At 34.6% G+C, this 25,775-nt stretch overlaps 1 protein-coding gene and 1 pseudogene across 3 annotated transcripts in view; both read left to right on the top strand.

The window, feature by feature from the left end:
- USP34 (ubiquitin specific peptidase 34) overlaps positions 1–25,775 on the top strand; it is a 242,803-nt gene that overhangs the window by 95,573 nt on the left and 121,455 nt on the right. For all 3 annotated transcript variants that reach the window (XM_072741698.1, XM_072741697.1, XM_072741696.1), the window contains exons 11-18: positions 11,041–11,166; positions 11,342–11,471; positions 12,145–12,180; positions 12,503–12,633; positions 13,125–13,735; positions 16,022–16,236; positions 19,892–20,007; positions 20,101–20,228. In XM_072741698.1, the coding sequence (XP_072597799.1) occupies positions 11,041–11,166; positions 11,342–11,471; positions 12,145–12,180; positions 12,503–12,633; positions 13,125–13,735; positions 16,022–16,236; positions 19,892–20,007; positions 20,101–20,228 (1,493 nt within the window). The remainder of the gene's footprint in view (positions 1–11,040; positions 11,167–11,341; positions 11,472–12,144; positions 12,181–12,502; positions 12,634–13,124; positions 13,736–16,021; positions 16,237–19,891; positions 20,008–20,100; positions 20,229–25,775) is intronic.
- LOC112915423 (U6 spliceosomal RNA) lies at positions 5,305–5,394 on the top strand (annotated as a pseudogene).

The raw sequence follows: 25,775 nt of genomic DNA, 5'->3' as shown, positions 1-25,775 counted from the left end.
CTTGGTTCAAAGTGTCCTGTACCTAACTTTTAACCCTGTTTTTTTGCTATGTAGTTGTCCCTATTCCACTTGTTCAGTAGTTCTTTTCCTTATTGAATTGACATACCAGTTTTATTTTGATGAGGTCAATTTTTGGAGTCTGTAGATTCACCTATCAGTATAGGCAGTCATGATCTGTATACCAGGGATTGGTAGACTTTTTTGGCTTGGTAAACAAAGTTTTTGGGCCGGCCACTTCATTTTGTAAATATTTTTTGCAACATAGCCTTGCACGTTCTTTTGCATATTGCCTGTAGCTACTTCCATACTGTAGTGGCAGAGTATAGTACTTGTTGTAGAGACCTTATCACTTTCAACCCTAATATATTTACTGTCTAGTCCTTTAAGAAAACATTTGCTGATTGTGGGTTTTACTAATGTCTTTACCTTTTTTTTGTTGTTGGTTTTTGGTAGTATTGGTATCTGTCAGGGCTGGTTCTTTTTTATATATTTTTAAAGAATTTTTCTATTTTCTCATGTAAGTTTTAGTACTGATTTAAAAATACTGTGTGGGTTTTTTTTTTTTTTTTAAGATTTTATTTATTCATGAGAGACACAGAGAGGCAGAGACGTAGGTTGAGGGAGAAGCAGGCTCCTTGTGGGGAGCCTGATGCGGGAGTTGATCCCAGGACTACGGGATCTCAACCTGAGGTGAAGGCAGACGGTCAACCTTTGAGCCAGCCATCCAGGCGCCTCTCTTTAAAAATACTGTAATCGTTTTAGCATTTTGCCCTAGCAAGAATTTAAAGTAACCTCAGAAGGGAATAATTAAATATTGGGATATTATCTGTGAGACAGCAAAAACTTAAAAATATCTGTAAGAGATTATATAAAATAAGTGTATCTTAAGGGTTAATTTAATTGAGTCTGCAGTTCATTACTACTTTACTTCTGAAACTACCACAGATTTAGAATGACTAGGAATTTTTACATTTTGAGTTTTTAAAAATTTGAGCACTAAATATAATTAATTTCAGAGTGTCTTGGTCTGGTTAGTTTCATGCAGTGTCACCTGAGTCTTTTTTTTTCTTCTGTCTGGAGTAAGTTTTTGAGCTCACTGCTCACCTGAGATACACAGACACACACACATACACACACACACATGGTTCACCCATAGTAATTGGATTGGCTGCTGCTGTGTTCATTGTTTGTATCTTAGCTCTTACACTGGAATCCAAGGAGAAAATAGACAAAGGTGACAAATGGATTTGAAATTGATAGAAAAAGAAGTGTTTGTAAATATTTGAAAAATGCTTATATTTGTAATTAAATGTAAGTTCAAATAATGTAGTGGCATTTTCATGTATTAGTTAGTTCCTATTAAGTTTAGTAATGCATTACATTGACCAGAGTGTGGTATAACTTTTGAGAAGCAATATAGCAGTTCTACTTCTGGTAACTTATTCTGTAAATACATGTACATGAAGATGTTCTGGTACAGCATTGACTATACTAGCAGATACAGAATGTCATTGTAAGGACCACTTAAATGAGTTTTGGGAAATTCATATAATAGAATGCTTTGTAGCCATGAGAAGGATTAAAGGTACTATATTATGTTCGTGTGGAATAATATATAAGAAATAGTTTCACTAAACACTGCGTAGGTAATAGATCTTTTATTGAGAGAAAATCCCAAGTACACAGTGTATTCTCCCAATGTATATTTGAACAATTATAAAAAGAGGAATGGAGCTAATTATATATATATATATATATACACACACACACACACACACACACACAGACACAGACACACACTTTGTTTCTGGGCAAGTGGCCTAGGATAAATGGAAGACTTCATTTTTATTGTCTATACTTATGTAAACTTTGAAACTTTTGCATGTGTATATTAGTTTTTCAGTAAATACAAGGACTAGTATATAAAGTTAAAGCAAATATTTTGACCTTTAAATGATTCTATACCATTTAAAGTTACTGTTCTGGTTTGATTAGGTTACCTTTTTTCCCCTCTACACACCCTTTCACCATAAAATGTTTTAGACATAGGACATCAAAAATGCCTTCAGAATTCTTGCACTCTTTGGAATTTATTGTTAAATGTTTTCCAAGTTTGACGAATACTTGCATAAATGCACGGAAATTACTGATATAAGATAATTTTATCTTAAAATGGAGCTAATTTGGGGGGTAGATCTTTGTGTCAATGACAAAAGTCAGATCTCTAGGATTTAGAAGGACTTAAGTGTCTTCTGATTTAGATATGCATTATGTATGTAATTGTTATTAGTTTCTCAGAAGGATTAGTGATGACTAATTTTAGATGCACTGTTCTATACTCTAGTGGTTATTAGCTTCTGCATGTGTATTTATATATACATTTAGGTTACTGCTTTATGAGACATGGCATACTGCTAGCTTGTGTTGTTATGACTCTACTTGAGTTAGAATTTGGGCACTGTAGTATCCTTCTGTGTTATATCTTAAGATTTCAATTCTTTCCTTCCTGCCGTTTTAGGAGCTTTTTAATATGAGCCGTGCCTTTTTTTTTTTTATGTTGTTGGGTGTCTTCATATATACCTTTGTTACCCATTCATATTTAAGAAAGATAACTAAAGGGACGCCTGAGTGGCTCAGCGGTTGAGCCTCTGCCTTTGGCTCAGGGCATGATCCTGGGATCCGGGATCGAGTCCCACATATGGCTTCCCTGTGAGGAACCTGCTTCTCCTTTTGCCTGTGTCTCTGCCTTTCTCTCTGTGTCTTTCATGAATAAAGAAATAAATCTTTAAAAAAAAAAAAAGATAACTAGGTATGTGGTCTAGGTATTCTTGGATGTTGTGAAGTTTTTTTTTTTTAGTGTTGTCTCCGATGGGACTCCTGTTTTGCACCATTTTCTAGGGTAGTAATGGTAAAACAACTTACACTTTTCTCATTAGATTCACTAGCCTTTTTGCCTGTGGAACTTCTAAAAGAGTGAAAAGGGATACCATTATCAGTGCTTGAAAACTATTGCTTTATATAATTTTTTATCCAAGGGAGAGCTCTGGTGTGTGGGTAGAGTACATAAGTTGTCTGTATTTTTCTGACTGGTTGATGACTGAAAAATACATTTATTAAGAGTATTCAGGGAAATCCTGTGTTTTTATTTCCATACCTCCTGCTGTCCATCAGATCTAGTTCTCTGAGTCCAGTATCTTCCCCAGTTATATTGGGAAGGTTAACTTATTTCCTCTGCTGCTCACTCACAAATTACCCTGATCTACACCTTTCTCTACCTGTATACTTTAAAATATATTCCCTTCATTTTAGTCTTTGATAAGTTTGTTGTAATCTAGTTATCTATTTACTCATTTTCTTTATGGGTTTCTTTTCATTCTAAAATACAGTAATGATTGATTCACTTCTAGATAAGATGAGGGAATTCTCACCATTTCTTTTCTCATTTTCTGTGTTTCTGTTTTTACTTTATTTGTACCTTATCAAATTATATGTTTTAAATTTTACACTAGAACCATAATTTCTATAGTTGTTCAGGGCTAATTTTGTATTTAGGTATATGACTCACTACTAGTCCATTTTCTTCATTACTGTTTCTCTCATCGAGGATTAATGAATATTTATTCCTGTGGATTTCACTGAGTAGCCGTTGTTTTCCCTAAAGAGGAATTTGTGCCTGGTCTGTTCTGGGTTACTACACACTTGAGATGTCTCTTTTCTTTGTACTTAAAGTGTTTGACTGAATGTAAGATACCGAAGCTACTTCTCAGAACTTTGTAGTAGATATGATTAGTAGTTGATTGTTCTCTGAACAGCTTTTTAAATTTTTTTGCTTTTATTTTTAATATTTTATGTAGATATGTATATATCCCACCTTTTCTTTTTAAAGTTTATTTTTTAGTAATACCTACTACACCCAATGTGGGGCTTGAACTCATGACCCTGAGATCAAGAGTCACATGCTTCTGATTGATCCAGCCAGGTGCTATTATCCCACTATTTTTTTGGCAGAATTTTTCTCTCATGCTATTTTTCGTGTGTTAAGTAATCATTGATGTGTTTTTGTTTTGTTTTGTTTTAATTTTAACTTGTTTTGAGTTTTGGGATGATGCCTTTTAACACATAATTACCTTTTCTCCTATTTTTGTTTTTTTTTTATTGTGGTACAAATATATATGTTAACATAAAATTTACCACTTTAACCATTCGTAACTGTACAGTTCAGTGGCATTAAATACATTTAGTGTAGTATAACTATCCCCAGAGTCTGTATCCAAAATTTTGACACTATCTCTAGCAAAGACTCTGTACCCATGAAACAATGTCAGTTTTTCCCTCTCCCAAGCCCTTGGTTTCTTCCATTCTGCATTCTATCTATATGAATATGCCTATTTTAGGTACCTCAAGTAGAATCATAAAATATTTACTAATAATTAAATTCGAATATTTAAAGTCAATTTAAATAAATATGACTAAATATTCCATTGTTTGCATATACTACGTTTAGTATATTCATTTTTTAAAAAAAATTTATTTGAGAGAGAGGAAAAGAATGTATGGGGAGGGACAGAGGGAGAGAATCTCCAAGCAGCTTGATGCCACAACCTATGAGATCTCTACCTGAGCTGAAATCAAGAGTCAGATGCTCAACTGACCAAGCCATACAGGCATCCCTAGTGTATTCATTTCTACATTCATGGACATTTGATTTGCTTCTTTCTCTTGGCTATTTATTATAAGTAGTGCTTTTATGAATGTGAATGTACAGGCATACCTATGAGTCTCTGCTTTCAGTTCTTCTGTATATATATGCTTAGGGTTAGAACTGCTGGGTCATAGAGGTGTCTGGGTGGCTTTATCAGTTCAGTTTCTGACTCTTGATTTTGTCTTGGGTCATGATCTCAGGGTTGTGAGATTGAGCTCTGCATTGGGTCAGCACTGGGAATGAACTCTGCTTGGGATCCCCCTTCGCCCCCTGAGTGTTCATGCTCTCTTTCTCTTAGGAAAAAAAAATTGCTGTGCCATATGGTAATTGTCTAATCTGAGTTACTATCAAACTTTGTTGATAGTGACTGTAGTATTTTACATCCCACCCAGAATAGAAGGGGATTCTCATTCCCATTCTTGCTGACACTTGTTATTTGCCTTTATAAAAAAAAAAAAAAATTGGGGCAGTCCTGATCCGGATTGAGGCCCACATTGGCCTCTCTGCATGGAGCCTGCTTCTCTCCCTCTCCCTCCTCCTGTGTCTCTGCCTCTCTCTGTCTGTCATGAATAAATAAATAAAATCTTTAAAAAATAATTTAGGTGCTTTCTTCAGCAACACATATACTAAAATGATTGGCATAGCCCTTGCACAAGGATGACATGCAAATTTGTGAAAGGTTCCTTATTTATTTATTTATTTATTTATTTATTTATTTATTTATTGAAATGTTCCATATTTAAAATAAATAAGTAGATAGGTGGATAAATATTTAGTCATCCTAGTAGTGTGGTGATAGCTCATTGTGGTTTTAATTTGCATTTATTTGCATTTCCTAATGACTAATGACTTGAAATACTTTCATGGGCTTATAGGCCATTTATAGATCTTTTTTTTGAGAAATGTGTACTCACGACCTTTTTCCTTTTTTGTATTCTGTTGTTTTAGAAGTCTTTTTGGTCAAGTTTAACAGTACTTTTTACTTTCTGGATATTAATCCCTTATTGGATATATAATTTACATATGTTTTCTCCGACTCTGAGTTTTCTTTTGTTTTCTTTGATATATCCTTAGATTCTGAGGTGCCTGGCTGGCTCAGTTGGTAGACCATGGGATTCTTGATTTCGGGGGTGGTGAGATCAAGCCCCACCTTGGTAATAGAGCTTACTTAAAATAATGATCTAAGTATCTTTAGATGCACAGAAAGTCTTAATTTTGATGAATTTCAACTATTCATTGTGTTGCCTGTGTTTTTGGTGTCTTAGTGATGAGACCATTGCAAAATCAGATGAAGGTTCTCCCCAGTGTTTCCTTAGCAGAGTTTTATGTATTTATGTCCTGAGTTTAGGTCTCTTATCCATTTAGAGTTGATCTTTGTGTATAGTGTAAGATAAATATATACCTTAATTTTTCAATTTGTGAATATTCATTTTTCTCAGCACCTTTTGTTGAAGAGGCTATCCTTTCTCCATTTGAATAATCTTGGCACTGTTGTTGAAAATCAGTTGACCATTCATGTGAAAGTTTATTTCTGGGTGTTATACTCTGTTGGTCTACTATCCGTCCTTCTGCTAAAACCTACTTTTCTTGTAAGTTTCACAGATTTTTGTTTGTTGTTGTTGATGTTGTTGTTGTTGAAGATTGTTTTTGCTTTTAGAACTCCTTGCAGTTCCCTGTGAATTTGGGGCTTTTCCATTTCTAACCAAAAAGGATCTTGGAATTTTGAAGGGATTGTGTTGAATCTGTAAATCACTTTGGGTAGTATTAACGTTAAGTCTTCTATCCATGAACGGGAGGTGTCTTCTCATTTTTTTAAACCCTAATTTCCTTCAGTCTTTTGTAGTTTTTTTCAGTACAGAAGTATTTTACCTTAAAAAAAATTATTTGAGAGAGAGCATGAGCAGGGGAAGGGGCAGAGACAGAGACAGACACAGAGGGAGAGAAGGAGAGAAGTAGACTCCCCGCTGAGTGCAGAGCTGGACATGTGGCCCAGTCCCAGGGCCTTGAGATCATGATCTGAGCCGAAGTAAGATGCTTAACTGACTGAGCCACTCAGGTGCCCTTCACTTCTTTTGTGAGATTCATTTTTAAGTACAGTTGATCCTTGAACAACACAGGTTTTTAAACTGCCTGTGTCCACATACATGTAGTTTGTTTGTTTTTAGTAAGTACAGTATACCACTGTAAGTATATTTTCACCTAAACTTTTCTTAACATTTTCTTTATTGTAAGAGTACAGTATATATTAGATATACAAAATATGTATTAATTATTTTTTATCGGTATACTGGTTAAAGGTACTGGTTTATGTTACTGGTTAGACTTACGGTTAGCAGTAGGCTTTTGATAGTTACGTTTTGCGGAGTCAAGGTTATATTCTGCTTTTTGACTGCACAGGGGATCATTGCCCCAAAGCTCTGTGTTGTTCAAGGATCAGTTGTATTTTATTCTTTGTATGCTAATATAAATGGAATTGATACCTTAAATTCCTTGTCAGATAATTCATTGTTGATATATGAAAATATAGTTGAATTTTGCTTGAATTTGGGGCTTATCATCCCACTTCCTTTAGTTATCACAATATATTGTGATATATATTGATCTGTACTGTGTTACAGTGTCTATTTGATTTTTTAGCTCTACTAGCTATTTACGTACAGGTTTTTCTGTATATAAGATTGTGTTATTTTTCAGTAGTTTTACATCTTTTCTAATTTGGATACATTAATTTTTTTTGTGGGGGATGGAGTCTAATAACTCTGGCTAGAATTTCAGTATAGTGTTGAATAGCAATGGTAAATATGAGTGTCCTTATCTCATTTCAGATCCTAGGGGAAAATCAGTCATTTATCATTGAGTATGCTGTTGGCTGTGCAGTTTTCATAAATATCCTTTATCATGTTGAAGAGTTTCTTAGTTCTGAGAATTTTTATCATGAAAGAGTGTTGGATTTTGTCAGATGGTTTTTTTTGGCATCAATTAAGATGACCATGTGGCTTTTTTCCCCATTGATTAATATGTATTAGAGTAATTCTTTTTTTGAACCATGTTTGCATTCCTGGGATAAATCTTACTTGGTCGTAGTGAATAGTCCTTTTGGTATAGTCTTAGATTTGATTTGTTAATAGTTTCTGAAAGACTTTTTTGTCATTTATGAGGTACTGTGTAGTAATTTTCTATTCTTATGAAGATTGGGTCTCCTAGGACGAGTTTGGTATTTCCTCCTGTTCAGTTTTTTTGGGAGGGTTTGTGGATTGGTGTTGATTATTTATTATATGTTTGTTAGGATTCTCCAGTTAAGCCATGCATTATATATATTTCCTTGTTGAGAGTTTAATTTCTTTTTTTTTTTTTAAGATTTTATTTATTTATTCATAGAGATGCAGAGAGAGAGAGAGAGAGAGGCAGAGACACAGGCAGAGGGAGAAGCAGGCTCCATGCAGAGAGCCTGATGTGGGACTCGATCCAGGGTCTTCAGATCACGCCCTGGGCTGCAGGCGGCGCTAACCCGCTGCGCCACCGGGGCTGCCCTATAGTGAGAGTTTAATTTCTGATTCAATCTCTTTATTATAGGGCCTACTGACTTTTTTTTAGTCAGCCCAGCTCTCTTTTGCTTATTTGCACAGAATATCTTTTTCCATTCTTTAACTTTTAGCCTATTATGTCTTTGGATATATATTGTGTTTCTTGTAGACCACATACAGTTGTATCATGTATGTGTGTATATATATTTATATACATATGTTTTGTTTAGATTTTGTTTCTAGAGAGAGAATGAGGTAGAGAGAGCATGCCTGTGTGAGTAGGCGGAGGAGCAGAGGGAGGGGGACAAGCAGATTCCCAGCTAATAAGCACGGAGCCTGATGTGGGGCTTGAACTCAGGACTCTGAGATTATGATCTGAGTCAACATCAAGAGTTGGATGCTTAACCACCTGAGCCACCCAACTGTCCCGAAACCATTTATATCTAAAGTAATTCCTTGGGGAGCCTGAGTGGCTCAGTTGATTGGGCGTCTACCTCTGGTGCAGGTCATGATTCTAGACTTCTGGGAGCAAGCTCCACGTCAGGCTCTTTGCTCAGCAGGGAGCGTGCATCTCCCTTTCCCTGCTGCTCTGTTTACTTCTGTGCGCTCTCTCTTTCTCTGTCAGATAGTCTTTAAAAAAAAAATTCCTCAAAGAGTGATTTACTTCTGCCATTTTTCTGTTTCTTTTCTGTATGTCTTATAGTGATTTTGTCCATCATTTTTTTTATGGCCTTTTGTTGTTTCTAGTTGATTTTTTTTGTTTGTTTGTAGTTTGGATTCCCTTTCTCATTTCTTTTTTGGTATATTCTATAGATAATTTGTGTTTAACATGGAAATTACATTTAATATCTTGAGATTATTATAGTCTAATTTGAATTTGTCAACTTAAGTAGTACACAAAAATTATCCTCCTGTATAGCTCCTTCTCCCTCGGTTTTTTTTATTCATACAACAGATGTCAGCTTTATACATTGTGTGCCCAGTTATGTAGATTAGTAATAATTCTTTTTGCTTTTGTCTTTGCAATCATATAGCAAATAAAAGGTGGAGTTACAAATGAAAACAATACTAGCTTTTAATTACCTAGGTATTTATCAGAGGTCTTTATTTTGTCACTGTTTAGCTTCTTTTCATTTCATTCTGAAGGACTTCTTTAGCATTTCTGGCAGGGCAAGTCTAGTTGTAGTAAACTCCTTTAGCTTTTGTTTATCTGGGAATGTATTAATTTCTTCCTGATAGGACAGTTTTGCCAATTAAAGAATTATCAACTAAAGGTTTTCTTTCAGCCCTTATCATCCCACTTCCTTTAGTTATCAAAGTTTTTAATTAGAAATTAGCTGATACTCTATTGAATATCTCTTGTAAGTGGTGGGTTGCTTATTTCTGTTTTCAGCATTATTTTACTGTCTTTGTTAACAGTTTGATTATAATAAGGTTGGTCTAGGTCTTTTTGAGTTTACTTGGATTTGTTGAACTTGGATTTGTAGATTCATGTCTTCTATCAAATTAAGATGTTTTTCAGCCACTATTTCTTAATATATACTTTAAAAAATAAATAATTTAGTCATAAGAGACCGAGAGGCAGAGACACAGGCAGAGGGAGAAACAGGCTCCTTGCAGGGAGCCTGATGCGGGACTTGGTCCTGGGACTCCAGCATCATGCCCTGGGCCGAAGGCAGGTGCTAAACTGCTGAGCCACCAAGGCATCCCTATATTTCATCTTTTATGTCAAAATTAGGTTGTGCATATTTACTCTGATATGACAGAAGAGAGTTCAGATCATTTTTGCCTGAAAAATAAAAGGTTAGAGTTTTTGAATAGAGAAATGTACATTTTCTGATAGAATTTTTATGCACAGAAGATAAACTTGATACCTCAGATTTTTACTTTTGGAACTCTCAATTTGGTAATTACTGGCTTATTTGTTGCATATCTCGATTTTGTAGTTTGTAGCTTTATGGCTACAAAAGACATTTTACACGATGTAGTATTTAGTAGTCACTCGTGAATGTTATACTCTCTCTCTCACACACACACACACACACACACACACACTCTCTCTCTCTCTCTCTCTCTCTCTCTCTCACTCAATCACTCAATCACTCACTCAAGATAGACACCCAGAGCTTGAGCAAAGGTATAGGGAGAAGAAGGCTCCACACTGAGAAGGGAGCCTGATGCCAGGCCTGAACCCAGGACCCTGGCATTATGACCTGAGCCAAAGGCAGATACTTAACTGACTGAGCCACTCAGGCACCCCTTTCTCTCATAATTAATCCGTGTAGTATAAGAAAGGAGACTTTTTGTCTCTTAGTTTATTAGTATATAGACCTTTATTTTAAGGGAGTTTCTATTGTGTACTCTAGTAAAATGAACATCTTACATGAATATTCCATAACTGTTTAATGTAAGAAATATAGTACACTTAAGATAATAGCTTGGTTAGTTCTCCTAATTGCAATTTATTATTTTATTTGTTACAGCCTATGTTTTAATATAGTTCTTATTTTGTTTTTAGCTCAGTGATACATATATAAATTTAATTGGAATCCTCTATACTTGGATCATGGACTTCTTTCTTGTTGGAAAATTAAACTTGTGGTTGGTTTGAATAAGATATAGTTTTGCTTCAGTGGAATTTTACTCTCACATTTTGTGTACTGCCAATTATGACACTTGGTAATTAGCATTTTCCCAACATATTAAAAAATATTAACTGTTCCAACTGCTTTCTTTTAAACTGCAGGACTTTTTGGTATCAGCTTATTTATAGTGTAATTAGTTTTGATTATTGTCTCTACCTTTATTTTCTAGTTGAAACATTGTAGTCGTTATATCCATGACTTGTTTCCTTCACTCATCAAGAATCTGGATCCAGTACCACTTAGACATCTCCTTAATCTGGTCTCAGCTCTTGAGCCAAGTGTTCATACTGAGCAGGTAATATGTTCAAACCATAATGGTAAGGTTTTTTTTTTTTTTTTTTTTTTTTTAAGTGAAAGTTTGTGATTCAGATAACTTAATTTGTAGGTTATTACTGTTGGCATTTCATTTAGGCAAAAGGATATTAAATTTGTTTTGAAACACTAATTTCAATCTCTCTTTTTTTTTAAAGACATTGTACTTGGCATCAATGTTAATTAAAGCATTATGGAATAATGCCCTAGCTGCTAAGGCTCAGCTGTCTAAACAGAGTTCCTTTGCATCTTTATTAAATACTAATCTTCCTATTGGAAATAAGAAAGGTTAGTAAAGTGTAATGTATTTTTTATAAAGTAAATTTTCTAAAGTTCAAATTTGAAGTAATTTCTGTTCAGTATTAACTTCAAAATAAGTTTGAAATGGGATTTATCTTGTTTTGAAAGGGCTAATAAATTGGAGTTAGCTAATGTTTTTGGTTTACCCTTTAAATAAAGAACAGTAATGAAGTTGTAGTAGTTAGTAGATTTTCTCTCATTAGTGTTCTTCCCTTGGTAGGGGGCAGTTGTTTCATAACAGCTTTGGAGCTTTTGATTAGAAAACAGATAACATGCTTTGTTTTAGAAATAATTTTGAGAGCACAGTATAATGGCACATTTCTGTGTTTTCTAAATCAAAAGTTGTCTACCACTTCAGGTGTTTTGTGTGTGCTTTTCTATGTATAGCTTTCCAGGGCTTTTTAAAACCATACCACCTTTACCCCATTTTCTTTTCTTTTCTTTTTTTTTTTTAATCTCCTGATATCATATACTATGCATTTCTTAGGATTTTCTAGTCAGTCACCTACAACTACTGCAGGTGTTAGGGACTTAAGTTATTTCAGGTTCCTCAGTCTGTATCTTGTTGTTATGTAATAATAATAAGAACAATTGATAATCTGTTCCAAAGAAGCTTAGTTACTTAGAATATTTCCCTCCTGTTTTTTTCATTTTCCTTCAGAGGAAGAAGAGCTCAGGAGAGCAGCTCCATCACCTTGTAAGTTGAGCCTTAGAAAATGCATGGCAAGATGATGTGTGTTTAGATTTCACAATCGTCTAGAATTAATTTTACATATTTGTTTCAAAGCCATGAAGTTTTTTCTTGAGCAGATACAAACCCTTAACTGGTTTTCCATTTTACTTTCAATTGAGATCATGTTTATCCTCTTTAGAAATAATTGGCAAATGTTAACATAGTTCCAGATTATGTTTTGGACTATTTAGAGTACAGCTTTTGTAAATAATCAAATTATTATGTCATTCTGATAAAGCCATGTTAATTCAAATAGGAGTAAAAACAAAAGATCTATTTAATACAGGGTCACCTGCAGCTAGTCCTCAAAGCAGTGATAACAGTGATACCCATCAAAGTGGAGGCAGTGACATTGAAATGGATGAGCAACTTATTAATAGAACGAAACATGTGCAACAACGACTTTCAGACACAGAGGTATGAAAATAGCCCCCCCACCCCAACTTTAACAAGATTTTTGGATTTGGGGGTTTCTGCCATGTACATCCTTTTTTTTTTTTTTTTTTTTAAGATTTTATTTATGTATTCATGAGAGACACAGTGAGGGAGAGAGTCAGAGACACAGGCAGAGGGAGAAGCAGGTTTCCTGCAAGGAGCCCAATGTGGGACTCGAACCCGGATCCCCAGATCACACCCTGAGCTGGAGGCAGACTCTCAACCACTGAGCCACTCAGGCATCCCTGTGTACATCCTTTGAACTGGGAATATAAACGTCCATATTCAGACCTTTCTTGTAAATAGTTACTATTGAGGTTAAGTTTTTGTTGGTGTTTTAAATTCTTTTTGTATTTCTTAAAGGGCTATGTCAAGATTGTGGCAGCCTTTAAATAGTACAATGTGTTAATGTCAGTTACTTTTTTTTTTACTAGTTTAAATGTTTATTTAAATCTGTTTCTTTGTAAATACAGGAATCCATGCAGGGAAGTTCTGATGAAACTGCCAACAGTGGTGAAGATGGAAGCAGTGGTCCTGGTAGCAGTAGTGGGCATAGTGATGGATCTAGCAATGAGGTGAATTCTAGCCATGCCAGCCAGTCAGCTGGGAGCCCTGGCAGTGAGGTACAGTCAGAAGACATTGCAGATATTGAAGCCCTTAAAGAAGATGATGAAGATGATGATCATGGTCATAATCCGACTAAAAGCAGTTGTGGTACAGATCTTCGGAACAGAAAGTTAGAAAGTCAAGCAGGCATTTGCTTAGGGGATTCCCAAGGCCCATCAGAAAGAAGTGGGACAAGCAATGGAACAGGAAAGGACCTGGTTTTTAACACTGAGTCAATGCCTTCAGTAGATAATCGTATACGAATGCTAGATGCCTGTTCACACTCTGAAGACCCAGAACATGATATTTCAGGGGAAATGAATGCTGCTCATATAGCACAAGCATCTCAGGAATCTTGTATTACACGCACTGGGGACTTTCTTGGGGAGACTATTGGGAATGAATTATTTAATTGTCGGCAGTTTATTGGTCCACAGCATCACCACCACCACCACCACCACCATCACCACCATGATGGGTAAGTTTCCTAAAAAATAGATAATATTGGGGTGTCTGGCTGGCTCATTTGGTTAGAGCACATGCCTCTTGGTCTCAGGGTTGTGAGTTTAAGCCCCATGTTGGGTACAGAGATTATCTAAAAAAAAATAAAATCTTTAAAAAGAATAAAGCTTATATTTCCTTTAGGGAAGCAATTACAGCTTGTATTCATTCAATTAGAATATATTCTAGATTAGTGCTAATAGGACTATAACGTAAATTCAGATCCATGCTGCAAGTATGTAATTGCTGATTTGCTTCTGAGCATGTTTTAAAAAGCAAAATGAAATAGGTGACATTAATTTTAATTATAAATTTATTTAAAGCAGTAACTTCTAAAGTATCTCCACATGTAAATCAGTATAAAAACAATATATTTTTCTTTCTTTTGTATTAAGGCTTCAATATTCTGTGTATGTTTTATATTTACAGAACATCTTTGTTTAGACCAGCCACTTTTCAATGTGTGGAGTGACCACATCTGGCTAGTGGCTATCATATTGGACAACACAGATCTAGATCTTCAGCTACTTGTAATAATTGCCTAAAAGCAGACATAAAATTGCTTGTGGAAATTTCCATTAACGTGTGATCATGAAAAGTGAAATTTTACACACATACTAATTTCAGGGTACTAATAAGGATGAAGCCTTAGCATAAAGCTTTTTGATTATATGTAAAATATATTTATAATTAAAAGTAAGTGGTTCTGTCACTAGGTGTTACAAATGTTGAGCAAAGTACTTAATTTTTCTGTCAGTCTTTTTCTCATCTATAAAATAGGAACAATAGTACTTACCTCTTGGGTTTCAATGTGAACATTTTATGGGCTGATAAGATTGGAACATAACAAAAGCTCAATAAATGTTAGCTGCTATTTATTACTGTCATTATAAGTAGTAATATTTGAATTGATGATAAAATATAAATATGTGGATTATCAGGATGAATTTTTTTGGACTTGACAATTTGCCAGGCTTTTCAGAATTCAGTATGCTTGTTTGGAAGAACCACATGTCCATATATATTAATACTATATTTCTTTTGCCTTTATTTCTTATTACTAACCCATTTGAGCTTGGCAGTGTTGACATTCTGGGTCAGAAAATTCTGTGTTTTGAATTTACAGCAATCTGAATGAATTGTAGGATGCTTAGCATCATCCCTAATCTCACTCTCTCTCTCTAGATGCCAGCAGCATCTCCCAAGTTTTGATAACCAAAAGTATCTCTAAATGTTGCCCAGTGTTGTCCCCCTGGAGACCAAAGTCACCTGTGACTGAGAATCAGTGGTTTATAGTCTGACATTATACATATACACGTTTGAAGTTCTTCCCAGGACGGCTCAGGGGCAGACAAAGCAATTAGTTTGTTAAACTGAGGTCAGATACATGCATTTTGACACATTGCAATTCTTTAAGTTTTCATACCTGCAGCAGTTCCCTGCTTTACAATGCCTTGAATGATTAAATTTTTCATTTCATTTTAGCACTTCACATAGTCTCTTTGTAAGGTACCACTTGTGAAACTCTAAATTAATCCTGACCTTTTCTTTCTTTCTTTTTTTTTTTTTTTCTTTTTTGTTTGCCATCTTTAAAGTACCCAGTATGATAGGTTTCAGAAGCAAATGCTGGTGTGCCTGGGTGGCCAGTTATTTGGGATCTGACTCTTGATTTCAGCTTGGTTTATGATCTCAGGGTTGTGAGATCAAGCCAGGCATTGGGCTCTGGGCTTAGTGGCAAGTCCGCTGGAGATCTTTTTCTCCCTCTGTCCCTTCTGCTTGCATGTGTGTGCGCTCCCAAAATTTTTTTTAAAGTGAGTGGTTAATAGGTATTTATTGTTTTAATAAATGTTTGTATCATATAAAATTCTTCTGGCTAATAGCTACATCTAGATTGTAGCCTTAAATTGAAGGATTTTCCTGGTAGTAACTTCATTTGATTCTACAGTTGTAAGAATTTTAATGATTCACATTGTGATTTGAGTTGATAAAATAATTATGTAACAGTGAGTCAACTGATCTCTAAAATTACTCTTTGAGTTTGTTTTTGTGAAGTACGTTGATGGGTCAGACATTATGTGGGTATATTGTATAATGTATAGTTCTGACAATGTGGGCTTCTTAGTTTTGGTAAAACTCATAATATTGTTACAACAGAAATGTGGATTTGTTTTAGACTCTGATGTAACTTGTACTGAATATTTTGAAAGATAGTTTTTGTGATTCACAAGGTGTGTTTAGCTTTGTGCTTTTCTCTGTGTTATAGGCATATGGTTGATGATATGCTAAGTGCAGATGATGTCAGTTGCAGTAGCTCCCAGGTCAGTGCAAAATCAGAAAAAAATATGGCTGATTTTGATGGTGAAGAATCTGGGTGTGAAGAGGAACTAGTTCAGATTAATTCACATGCAGAGCTAACATCTCATCTCCAACAACATCTTCCCAATTTAGCCTCTATTTACCATGAACATCTTAGTCAAGGTAAGGTTCCATAGTAAGTAAAATATATTACTTTCTTTAAAACAGAAGAGCAATTTATACTCTTAAAAGGATTTAACATTTAATGATACGTAAATATTTTTGCCAGGTAACTTTCATGTGGTTAGTTTTCTTTCCTAGGGAATGAAGTTTTATGAATACTCTTATCATGAATATAAAGGATGCATTTCCATCAAGAGATATTTAGCTAGCAAAGGAAATAATATATATAAAATTATGACTGCATTTTAGAAAATACATGGCTGTTTTAAGTTGTATATTTAGAAATCTCAGGAGCCTAATTGAGATTACACAGGGTCCTACATTGTATGAGTCCATTTATGTATAATGTCTAGCGTAGTCAAATTTGTAGAGAATAGAAAGTACAATAGTGGTTGCCTGGGGTTAGGGGGAAATATCGGAGAGATAACTGCTAAAGGGCGAGGTGTTCCATCTGGAGTGATGGAATTGTTGAAAAAAAAGATGGTTTTAATCACTTCAAATCAATCTAAAAAAAGTAATAGGATATGACCATACTTGGAAGAATGGAGGTTAGAGGAGTTAAAGAATAATAGAACAAAGAGGAGGAAAGAGAGGCAAATTAAGAGGGAAATACAGTTTTAGAATTAACATTTTAAAGGTCCAGCCTCCTGAAACTAATGGAACATTGTGTGTCAGGTATACTTCAAACAAAACAAAACAAACAAAAAACGGGTATATACATTAAAAAAATAAAGGTCCAACTTCATGCTTTGTAAGGTACTATCAGCACTACTAGTCTAGGAAATGGGTTTTGGGATGCCAGTATACTACAGACTGAGTAAACCTGATGGATTAAGTTTATGCTGAAAAGCTGTGATCAAATTTAGAGATTCAACCTGTGGACTTTGGCAACAACTTACTGATTTCAAATGTTACTTGTGCATAATATAGATTAGGATGCCTTGACTTTTTTATTGTTGTCTTATTGTATTTACTAAATTTTCACCACTCTATTTTTAATCATTTTTTCCTTTTATTTAGTATTATATGTATTTTTTAGTATATGAAGTGAGAAATTGAGCAGAATTATTATGTGTATTAATGCTCTCCAAGTCTACTTTGTAATACTGTATACTATAAAGAACTGTTTAAAAATGGGCCTGGATGGCTCAGTCAGTTGAGCGTCTAACTTGTTTTTGCTCAGGTCATAATCTAGGATTGTGAGATCAAGTACTGTGTTGGCGTTCTGTGTGGAGTTTGCTTAAATTCTTCCCTATATCTCCCCATCTGCCCCTTCCCCCACTCCTGCAAATGTCTACTTTCCCTCTTAAATAAAATCTTTAAATAAAAATTGATAAAAAGTTTAGAATAGTTAAAAGAAGATACAGAAAATTGGTCAGTAAATACATGAGAATGATACTCAGTATTTCTGGTTACCTGGGAAATGCCAATACCACAATGCAGTACCACTACATACCTACTGGAATGGGTAAAATTAAACACTAATAATGTTAAATGACACTAAGGATGTAGAGCAACTGGAACTCTCCATTGCTGTTGAGGAGTATGAAACAATACAGCCAATTTGGAGAACTATTTTACCAGTTTCTTATAAAGTTGAACTTGTATTCTTCATATGACTCAGCAGTTCCTATCCTAGGTATTTACCTGAGAAATGAAAACACATGCCCACAAAAAGATTTGTACGTTGAACGTTCATACCTGTGCTGCTTATAAGAACCTCACCTGGAATTAACTAGTAGATTAACAAATTATAGTATGTTCACATTGTGTATTAGTACTCATCAATAAAAAGGAAAGAACTACTAATACATGCAGCACAATGGATAAATATCAAAAAACATCAAATGATATTTTTGATCTAAGCAAATGAAGCTACCAGAGAGTAGTACATACTATTTATCCCTTGTAGATAGTAATGGCTGAAATCTACTTAATGATTACTGAAGATTTGGTGGTAGGGAATGATTGTAAAAGGTCCAAAGGAAATTTTGGGGGTTAATAGAAATGTTCTATATCTTGCTTATGTGTTTATATTTTAATAAAATTAGTTTAAAACTAAATGCCCAGGGGATCCCTGGGTGGCGCAGTGGTTTAGCGCCTGCCTTGGCCCAGGGCGCGATCCTGGAGACCCGGGATCGAATCCCACATTGGGCTCCCGGTGCATGGAGCCTGCTTCTCCCTCTGCCTGTGTCTTTGCCCCCCCCCCCCCCCCCACTGTGTGCCTATCATAAATAAATAAAATTAAATTAAAATTAAAAAAAAAATAAAACTAAATGCCCAAACCAACAAAACCTCTAAAAGATAAGCCAAAGATTGGGAAAAATATTTACAAATCATATATCTAATAAAGGGCTTGAATTCAGAATATATAAGAACTTTCACAAATTAGTAATTTAGCAAATAATGTACACAAGTGATAGCACCTGAAAAGATACGAAACATCATTAGTCACTCTAGGGAATTTAAATTTAAAACCTTAATGAGATTCTACTGTACACCTGTTAAAATGGCCAAAATGAAAAAGTGTGACCATGGCAACATATGTGGGGATGTGGGGGAACAGGAACTGGTACTCTAACAGACTGTTATTGGGTAAGTAAAATGGCACAATCATTTTGAAAAAGTTTGGCAATTTCTTCAGATGTTAAGCACACATTTATCCTGTGAATCACCAATTCCAGTTTACCAAAGAGAAAGGAAAGCATGTGTCCGTAAATTGACTTGTTACATAGACATTTATGGCAGCATTATTCATATTAGCCAGAGACTAGAAACTCCCAAGTGTCCATTGACTGTTGAATATAATCAAAATGTATTTCCACATAATAAAATATTACTCTGTCATTAAAACGAAGGCACTAGTGATATGGCTTTGACATGAATGTACCTCAAATATTTTCTGAGTGAACAAATTTAGACCTAAGACCATACATATTGTATGATTCCATTTACATAAAATTTGTAGAAAAGGCTAATTATGGGAATGGAAAAACAGATTAGGGCTTGGGAATTAATTTTAGGGTGGTGGAAGTGTTTTAAACCTTATGGTAATAATGGCACAATTCTTACTTTAATGAAATCCATGTGTATGTACGATTCAGTGGGGAAGTTTCAGGCTAAAGCAAAACTGTTTTAAAAGACAAGCATTTTTGCTTGGTAGAACCAGTGAGAATTTATTTACCATGGCCCTCAGCACCTGAATTATAATAGTAGAATCTTTTTTTTTTTTTTTTTTGAATAATAGTAGAATCTTTGAATTTAATTGAATGTTATGGGTAAATCATCTCCAATTTTTTTTTTTTTTAATGTAGGGATATAAAACACTATACAGAAGATAATATAGAAGAATGTTCTTTGGCTATAGAATTATTTCCAGAAAATTTTCTTTATGCTTAATTTGGGTTTCAAGCAATTATACTGTTCTCTTGACATGTTCTCTTCACATTAGAAATAGTGAAAAGACCAACAGAGGAAAAATCTTAACTTTAGTTTTATCAAACTCTGAACAACACTGTGGTATTCACAAAGCAACTGTTGTGTTAATCTTGTATTTTTATTTTTATACTTCAGATTTGTTAATATTATGAATGCTGTAATTCACAATTTCTATCAGTTGCATTCCTCTAGCGCATGTTATATTTTGCCCTTTCAGGACCTGCTGTTCATAAACATCAATTCAACAGTAATGCTGTGACAGACATTAATTTGGATAATGTTTGTAAGAAAGGAAACACTTTGTTGTGGGATATAGTCCAAGATGATGATGCAGTAAGTTACCTACTAGAGCAAAAAGATGACAAAATTACAGCAAAGATGCAATCAGAATAAACAGTAACTTTGTGTGTATACATTTTTTTGTAGGTTAATCTTTCTGAAGGATTAATAAATGAAGCAGAGAAACTTCTCTGTTCCTTAGTATGTTGGTTTACGGATAGACAGATTCGAATGAGATTCATTGAAGGTTGCCTTGAAAATTTAGGAAACAACAGGTAAATGGGAATTAAAAAAAATTTTTTTAATATATATTAGAGTTTATTTTGTGTATTCTGTACTTGGCTATATGTGGTGGACTCACAGCTTTTAATGTACCATTACCGATCTTTTTTTTTTTTTTTTTTATGTAATTGTGCATTTCCTGTTAGGTTTGAAGATTTTTACCTCACATGGTTTTTTTGTTTTTTAATCAGTTGTCTTTCAGCACTTTTGCCACTCTTGATTAGATATCCTCCCAACAGAAACAAAGTAATAATACTTAGTCTCTCCTTGTTTTGGGGAACATAGTGGTAACTGCTGTGTTTCCAAACTACACTTGAATATTCTTAAACTGTCATATATAAAAGAACCTAATAAGTAAAATAAATGAAGTTAAATGTAAGCTGAAATATATTTTGATAATGATGTTGTTCTTCCACATGGGTTAATCTTTTGTGTCTTGACTTCTGTAGTGCATAAAGAATTAAGTTAGTGGGTTTTTTTTTTCCTACTTCGAATTCCATATATTTATATACTTCTTATTGGGTCTCAGGTGATTCCCACAAGTTTCTTGAGTTTTCAGTTCTTTTCCATTGGTATAATTTCAGGTTTTCTTTGTCTTATACTGCTTTGGTAATGCAATTCTCTGATATAGTAAATTGAGTTACTAATTGAATATATTGTATTCTGTTTTACTCATAGAATGTTCTCAGCCTACCTCTGCCTTGACCTGATATAAATATTTAATTTTATAGAATATTTAAGTGCTTTAAAAATGCCACTGTGCTCTAAGTATTATCACATATGACCATCATTCACTACGAAACTAACATTCAGTTAGTCAGTTGAATAAAAATATTCTAATAGTTTAATTAGAAAAAGTATTTGTGATATTTTCCACTTTTTAAAGGACTATATAATTTTAACAATCACAATTTGTGTGTTTTTTTTTTTTAAATTATTTATTTATTTATTTATGATAGTCACACACTGGGGCGGGGGAGAGAGAGAGAGGCAGAGACACAGGCAGAGGGAGAAGCAGGCTCCATGCACCGGGAGCCCGACGCGGGATTCGATCCCAGATCTCCAGGATCGCGCCCTGGCGCCCAGGCGCCAAACCGCTGCGCCACCCAGGGATCCCAACAATCACAGTTTGTATCAATTTCCCATATGTGCATCTGTACACCTTATGGCCCAGTAGTTCCACTGCTAAGTGTGTATGTTACAGAAGTACCTCCAGACGATTACCTAAAGGTACATTCAAGAATGTTCATAGCAGCATTATTCAAAATAACTAAATAGTGTTTATATAATTATCCAAGTGCCAAAAGAGATTAGAAAGAAAAATTGTGGACTGTTTATTGAATGAAATTATAGCAGTAACATTGAATGAACGGTGGCTGCATGGAATAGTGTGGCTGAATCTCACAAATACGATGTTGAACGAAAGAAGCCAGATATAAGAGAATATATCACTATTATTCCGTTTATGTAAAGCGTAAAAACAGGAAAATGATAGTATTTAGTAGTCAGGATAATGGTTACTGTTGGGTTTTTAGTGACTAGAAAAAAAAAGGACACAATGAAGACCAGAAGTATGAAAGTATGAAAGATGAAATTTTTTTTTTTAATTTTTATTTATTTATGATAGTCACAGAGAGAGAGAGACAGAGGCAGAGACATAGGCAGAGGGAGAAACAGGCTCCATGCACTGGAAGCCCGATGTGGGATTCGATCCCGGGTCTCCAGGATCGCGCCCTGGGCCAAAGGCAGGCACCAAACCGCTGCGCCACCCAGGGATCCCTGAAAGATGAAATATAATGCAGCCTTTAAAGAGTCCATTTTTAAAAAGATTATATGATGACATGGGCATTTACTTACAGGCTTACTTTTAAAAAAAGATTGTAGGCAGTATTTGAGACTGTAAAATGGTTATTTCTGGAAGGATTTATTTTTCTCTTCTTATGCTTTTCTATTTTCTAGTTTTTCTATTAGCATATCTGTTGAAAGGGAAACTTAAAAGAGACAAAAGGAAAAGTCTGTGTGAAAAATGGAAAATTGTCAATCTGGATTGTTTTATTAAGCTTTAATTTGTTCGCTCCCAAATGAAGATGAAGCATTTTTCATTTATTCAAGTCAATTCCTCTATCCTATACAATGTTCTATTGAGTATATAGTAAATGTAATTATTGTATTAAGCTAATTTTGCCCTCAAACTTTTCCTACAGTTACTATGTAATATTAGTTTTGTAGTGAATGATGGTCATATGTGATAACACTTAGAGCACAGTGGTATTTTTCAGTATGGGAAATATGCAACATATCTAAGTGTATACTATCTGAACTTCCCAAAGTTATTATGCAAGTTTGAAAAAAAGTTTTGTACATCATTAGTATGGATTTCCTGATAAACTAGTGGATTTTAATGGGGGTGATTCCCCCCCGCCCCCCAGCAATGTCAACCAAGATATTTTTGGTTGTCTAATGAATGGGATTGGAAGTATAATTACAGGCTAGGGATGCTGCAAAGTATCCATCAATGCAGAGACAGCCCCTCCACAACAAAGAATTACCTGGCTCACAATGTTAATAGTGACCTCAGAGTTTTAGAAATCCCATTCAAAACGCAAGGATCCTTTCTCAAATCTAGCCCCCTGAGTTTACCATCAAAAAGGAATGTTGCGCAAAGATGCTAATAGTAATAGAAAAGTTCTTCCATATGTTGAAACAAATGGGTCACTACAACCTTAACTCATTTACTGTTTTCCTGTCATTGGCAAAAGAATACAGAAGTCTACTACCTGATGTTGTTGTTGTTGTTGTTTTTTAATGTATTTAGTAGTGAGGCTTTAGCTTTTTATTTTCTCTATGCTAAGTTTTAAGTTTTCTTTGCAGTTCCTGATTTGCCATGGTTTATGGATCTGTCAGCATTTTTTTTTCTTTTCTATGGTCATATTCCAATTTGTTTGATGAAGTGAACTTAGCTTTTCTGGAACAGTGATATGGGTTTATTCTCAGGAAGCATAGAGATCTGAAAAAATTAAAGTCTTCAGTAAATCTACCCATAATTCTACCATTTATATGGAACCATTGTAAACATTTTTTAAAAAGGCCTTACATAGTCTGTGGTATACAACTTGTGTTTTGTGTTTATTTAGCCTCAGACAGATTGTTTTATTTTTTTAAGATTTCAATTATTTATTCATGAGAGAGAGAGGCAGAGGGAGAAGCAGGCTCCATGTAGGGACCTGATGTGGGACTCGATCCCGGGACTCCAGGATTACGCACAGGCGCTAAACCGCTAAGCCACCCAGGGATCCCAGAGAGATTGTTTTATAAGGCACATAAGAACATTATGAGTGCAGGAAGTTAAAAATTACAGAAACACATAGTAGGCTGCTTTGCAGAATGTTTTCATTAAGTGAGAATATGAGGCACAGTAGCTCCCACAACGAATAGTCCATTACTTTTTAGCTTGATATTTGTCTCTAAGGATGTGTGAGATAAGGTTACTGTCCAGAGAGTAGGATGGATATAGGGGTTGGGTTGTACAATTGGCTCCTTTGGTGTATTATGTTTACCAGAGGGAGGGCAGGTCCATATCTTGTGCCTAGATACTCCCTGAAGTTCTGTGCCCTTCCAGGAATTGAATTGAGACTGGGAATCCATCCTCTCTGCTATTTTTTTTTTCCATTCTTGATCCTTTCCAAGTACTTTAACACATATGCTTGAAGTTTTTGCCTTTCTGTACAAAAGATTTTTGAGTAAAATGGTCATGTGTCAAGGACCCTGTTCACATAAATAGAGGTTCATATAATTAAGAAATGCATGATACTATATGCTACTTTTGTGTTCCTGTTTTAGAGACTATATTATGTATAGCTTTTTGACTTTTGGTATACTATAATTTGTAATGACTGAATAGCATTTTGAGGACACCTCAGTCTCCAAATAATGGAGTCCAGGATTAGGAAAAAAAATCATCCAAACATGACTGTGAATAACACCAGCAAATGTCTTCATCCTGCTAAGGCAACATAATGTTTCATTGGTAATTCTTACAGGAATACCACACTGTTGCCTAGATTGAAGCAGAGTTAGGGCAGTTTAGGGTAATAACACTTTTATTAAGTCTAAAATTAGTATCTGCAGGATGCCTGGGTGGCTCAGCAGTTGAGTGTCTGCCTTCAGCTCAGAGTCTGATGATTGAGTCCCGCATCGGGCTTCCTGCATGGAGCCTGCTTCTTCCTCTGCCTGTGTCTCTGCCTCTCTTTCCCTGTCTCTCTCATGAACGAACGAACGAATGAATGAATGAATGAATAAATAAATCTTTAAAAAAATAAAATTATTATCTTCTTACTCTGGATCATTGAACCTTTTCATCCTAAACACATTGTTGCCTATGATTGTGTTTTGATATTTGAAATTTTCACTCTTAGAAGAAATTGTGACATAGGTTTGAATATAACTAGATCCTTTGTTATACTGAGTTTTATAAGCATATCAGAAATCAAAACTACTTGAGCAAGAAAGTTGCTAAGTCAATGCAACGTCTTGTAGTTGTTACAGGAGAAATTCTACAACATAATTTTAATAACAAGTTCATAGATATTCTGATGTTTCCTTTAACATTGAAATATAAATATTATCACCAAGTTATCTTCTGCATTTTGTATCTGTTACTAATTTTTAGTCTGTAATCTGTACTTTATATCTTTTTTCCTTTTAAATTTATCAGTTTAAGTAAAAAGTTTTAGTGTTTTGGGATCACTTTGAATGTAGATTTGGACATTTCTTATAAAATCTTTTTAAATTTATAGTGCTTAAAATATGTGTCTATGTGTCCCTTGAGTTTTTTTTTTTTAAGGAGAAAAATGGAATTTTTTGATAATGTGATAAACCTTTAAATCTGATAAACTTTTAGTCCTATAAAATATAATAATTCTCTGATAACTCAGTGTTTATATTATTATTTTTTAAAGATTTTATTTATTTTTTCATGATAGATATAGAAAGAGGCAGAGACATAGGCAGAGGGAGAAGGAGGCTCCATGCTGGGAGCCCGATGCGGGACTCATTCCCAGGACTCCAGGATCATGCCCTGGGCCAAAGGCAGGCACTGAACTGCTGAACCACCCAGGGATCCCCAGTGTTTATATTATAAATTGTGGCAAAAAGCATCCCTTTTAGAGTTGTAGTAGTAGTTATAGACGGAAGACAAGTCCCATTTCTGCATTTGTAATTTCGGTTTTTCTATTATATGAACCACACCATTATCTAATCCTCTCAATCAATATCCTTTTGACACCTGGCTTCCTTTTCTTTAGTGTCAAGCAACATTACATTTTATAAAATGAAACATGCTTATTGTTGGAAAATTTAGAAAGTAAATTTAAACAGTCTAGACCTTTAACACCGTTGACTGCAATAGATAATAAGATTTTCAGAAAATATAAAGCTATTGCACACTGTAAGACTTGTAGTGTCTTCTTAAAGTATATCTCTAGTCTTTCTTTGTATTTTTTTTTATTTTTTAATGATTTTATTTATTGAGAGAGGGCACA

Source organism: Vulpes vulpes, chromosome 16 (genome assembly GCF_048418805.1).
Source record: "Vulpes vulpes isolate BD-2025 chromosome 16, VulVul3, whole genome shotgun sequence".
NCBI classification, from domain to species: Eukaryota; Metazoa; Chordata; class Mammalia; order Carnivora; family Canidae; genus Vulpes; species Vulpes vulpes.
This window is presented reverse-complemented; position numbering and strand designations above follow the sequence as displayed.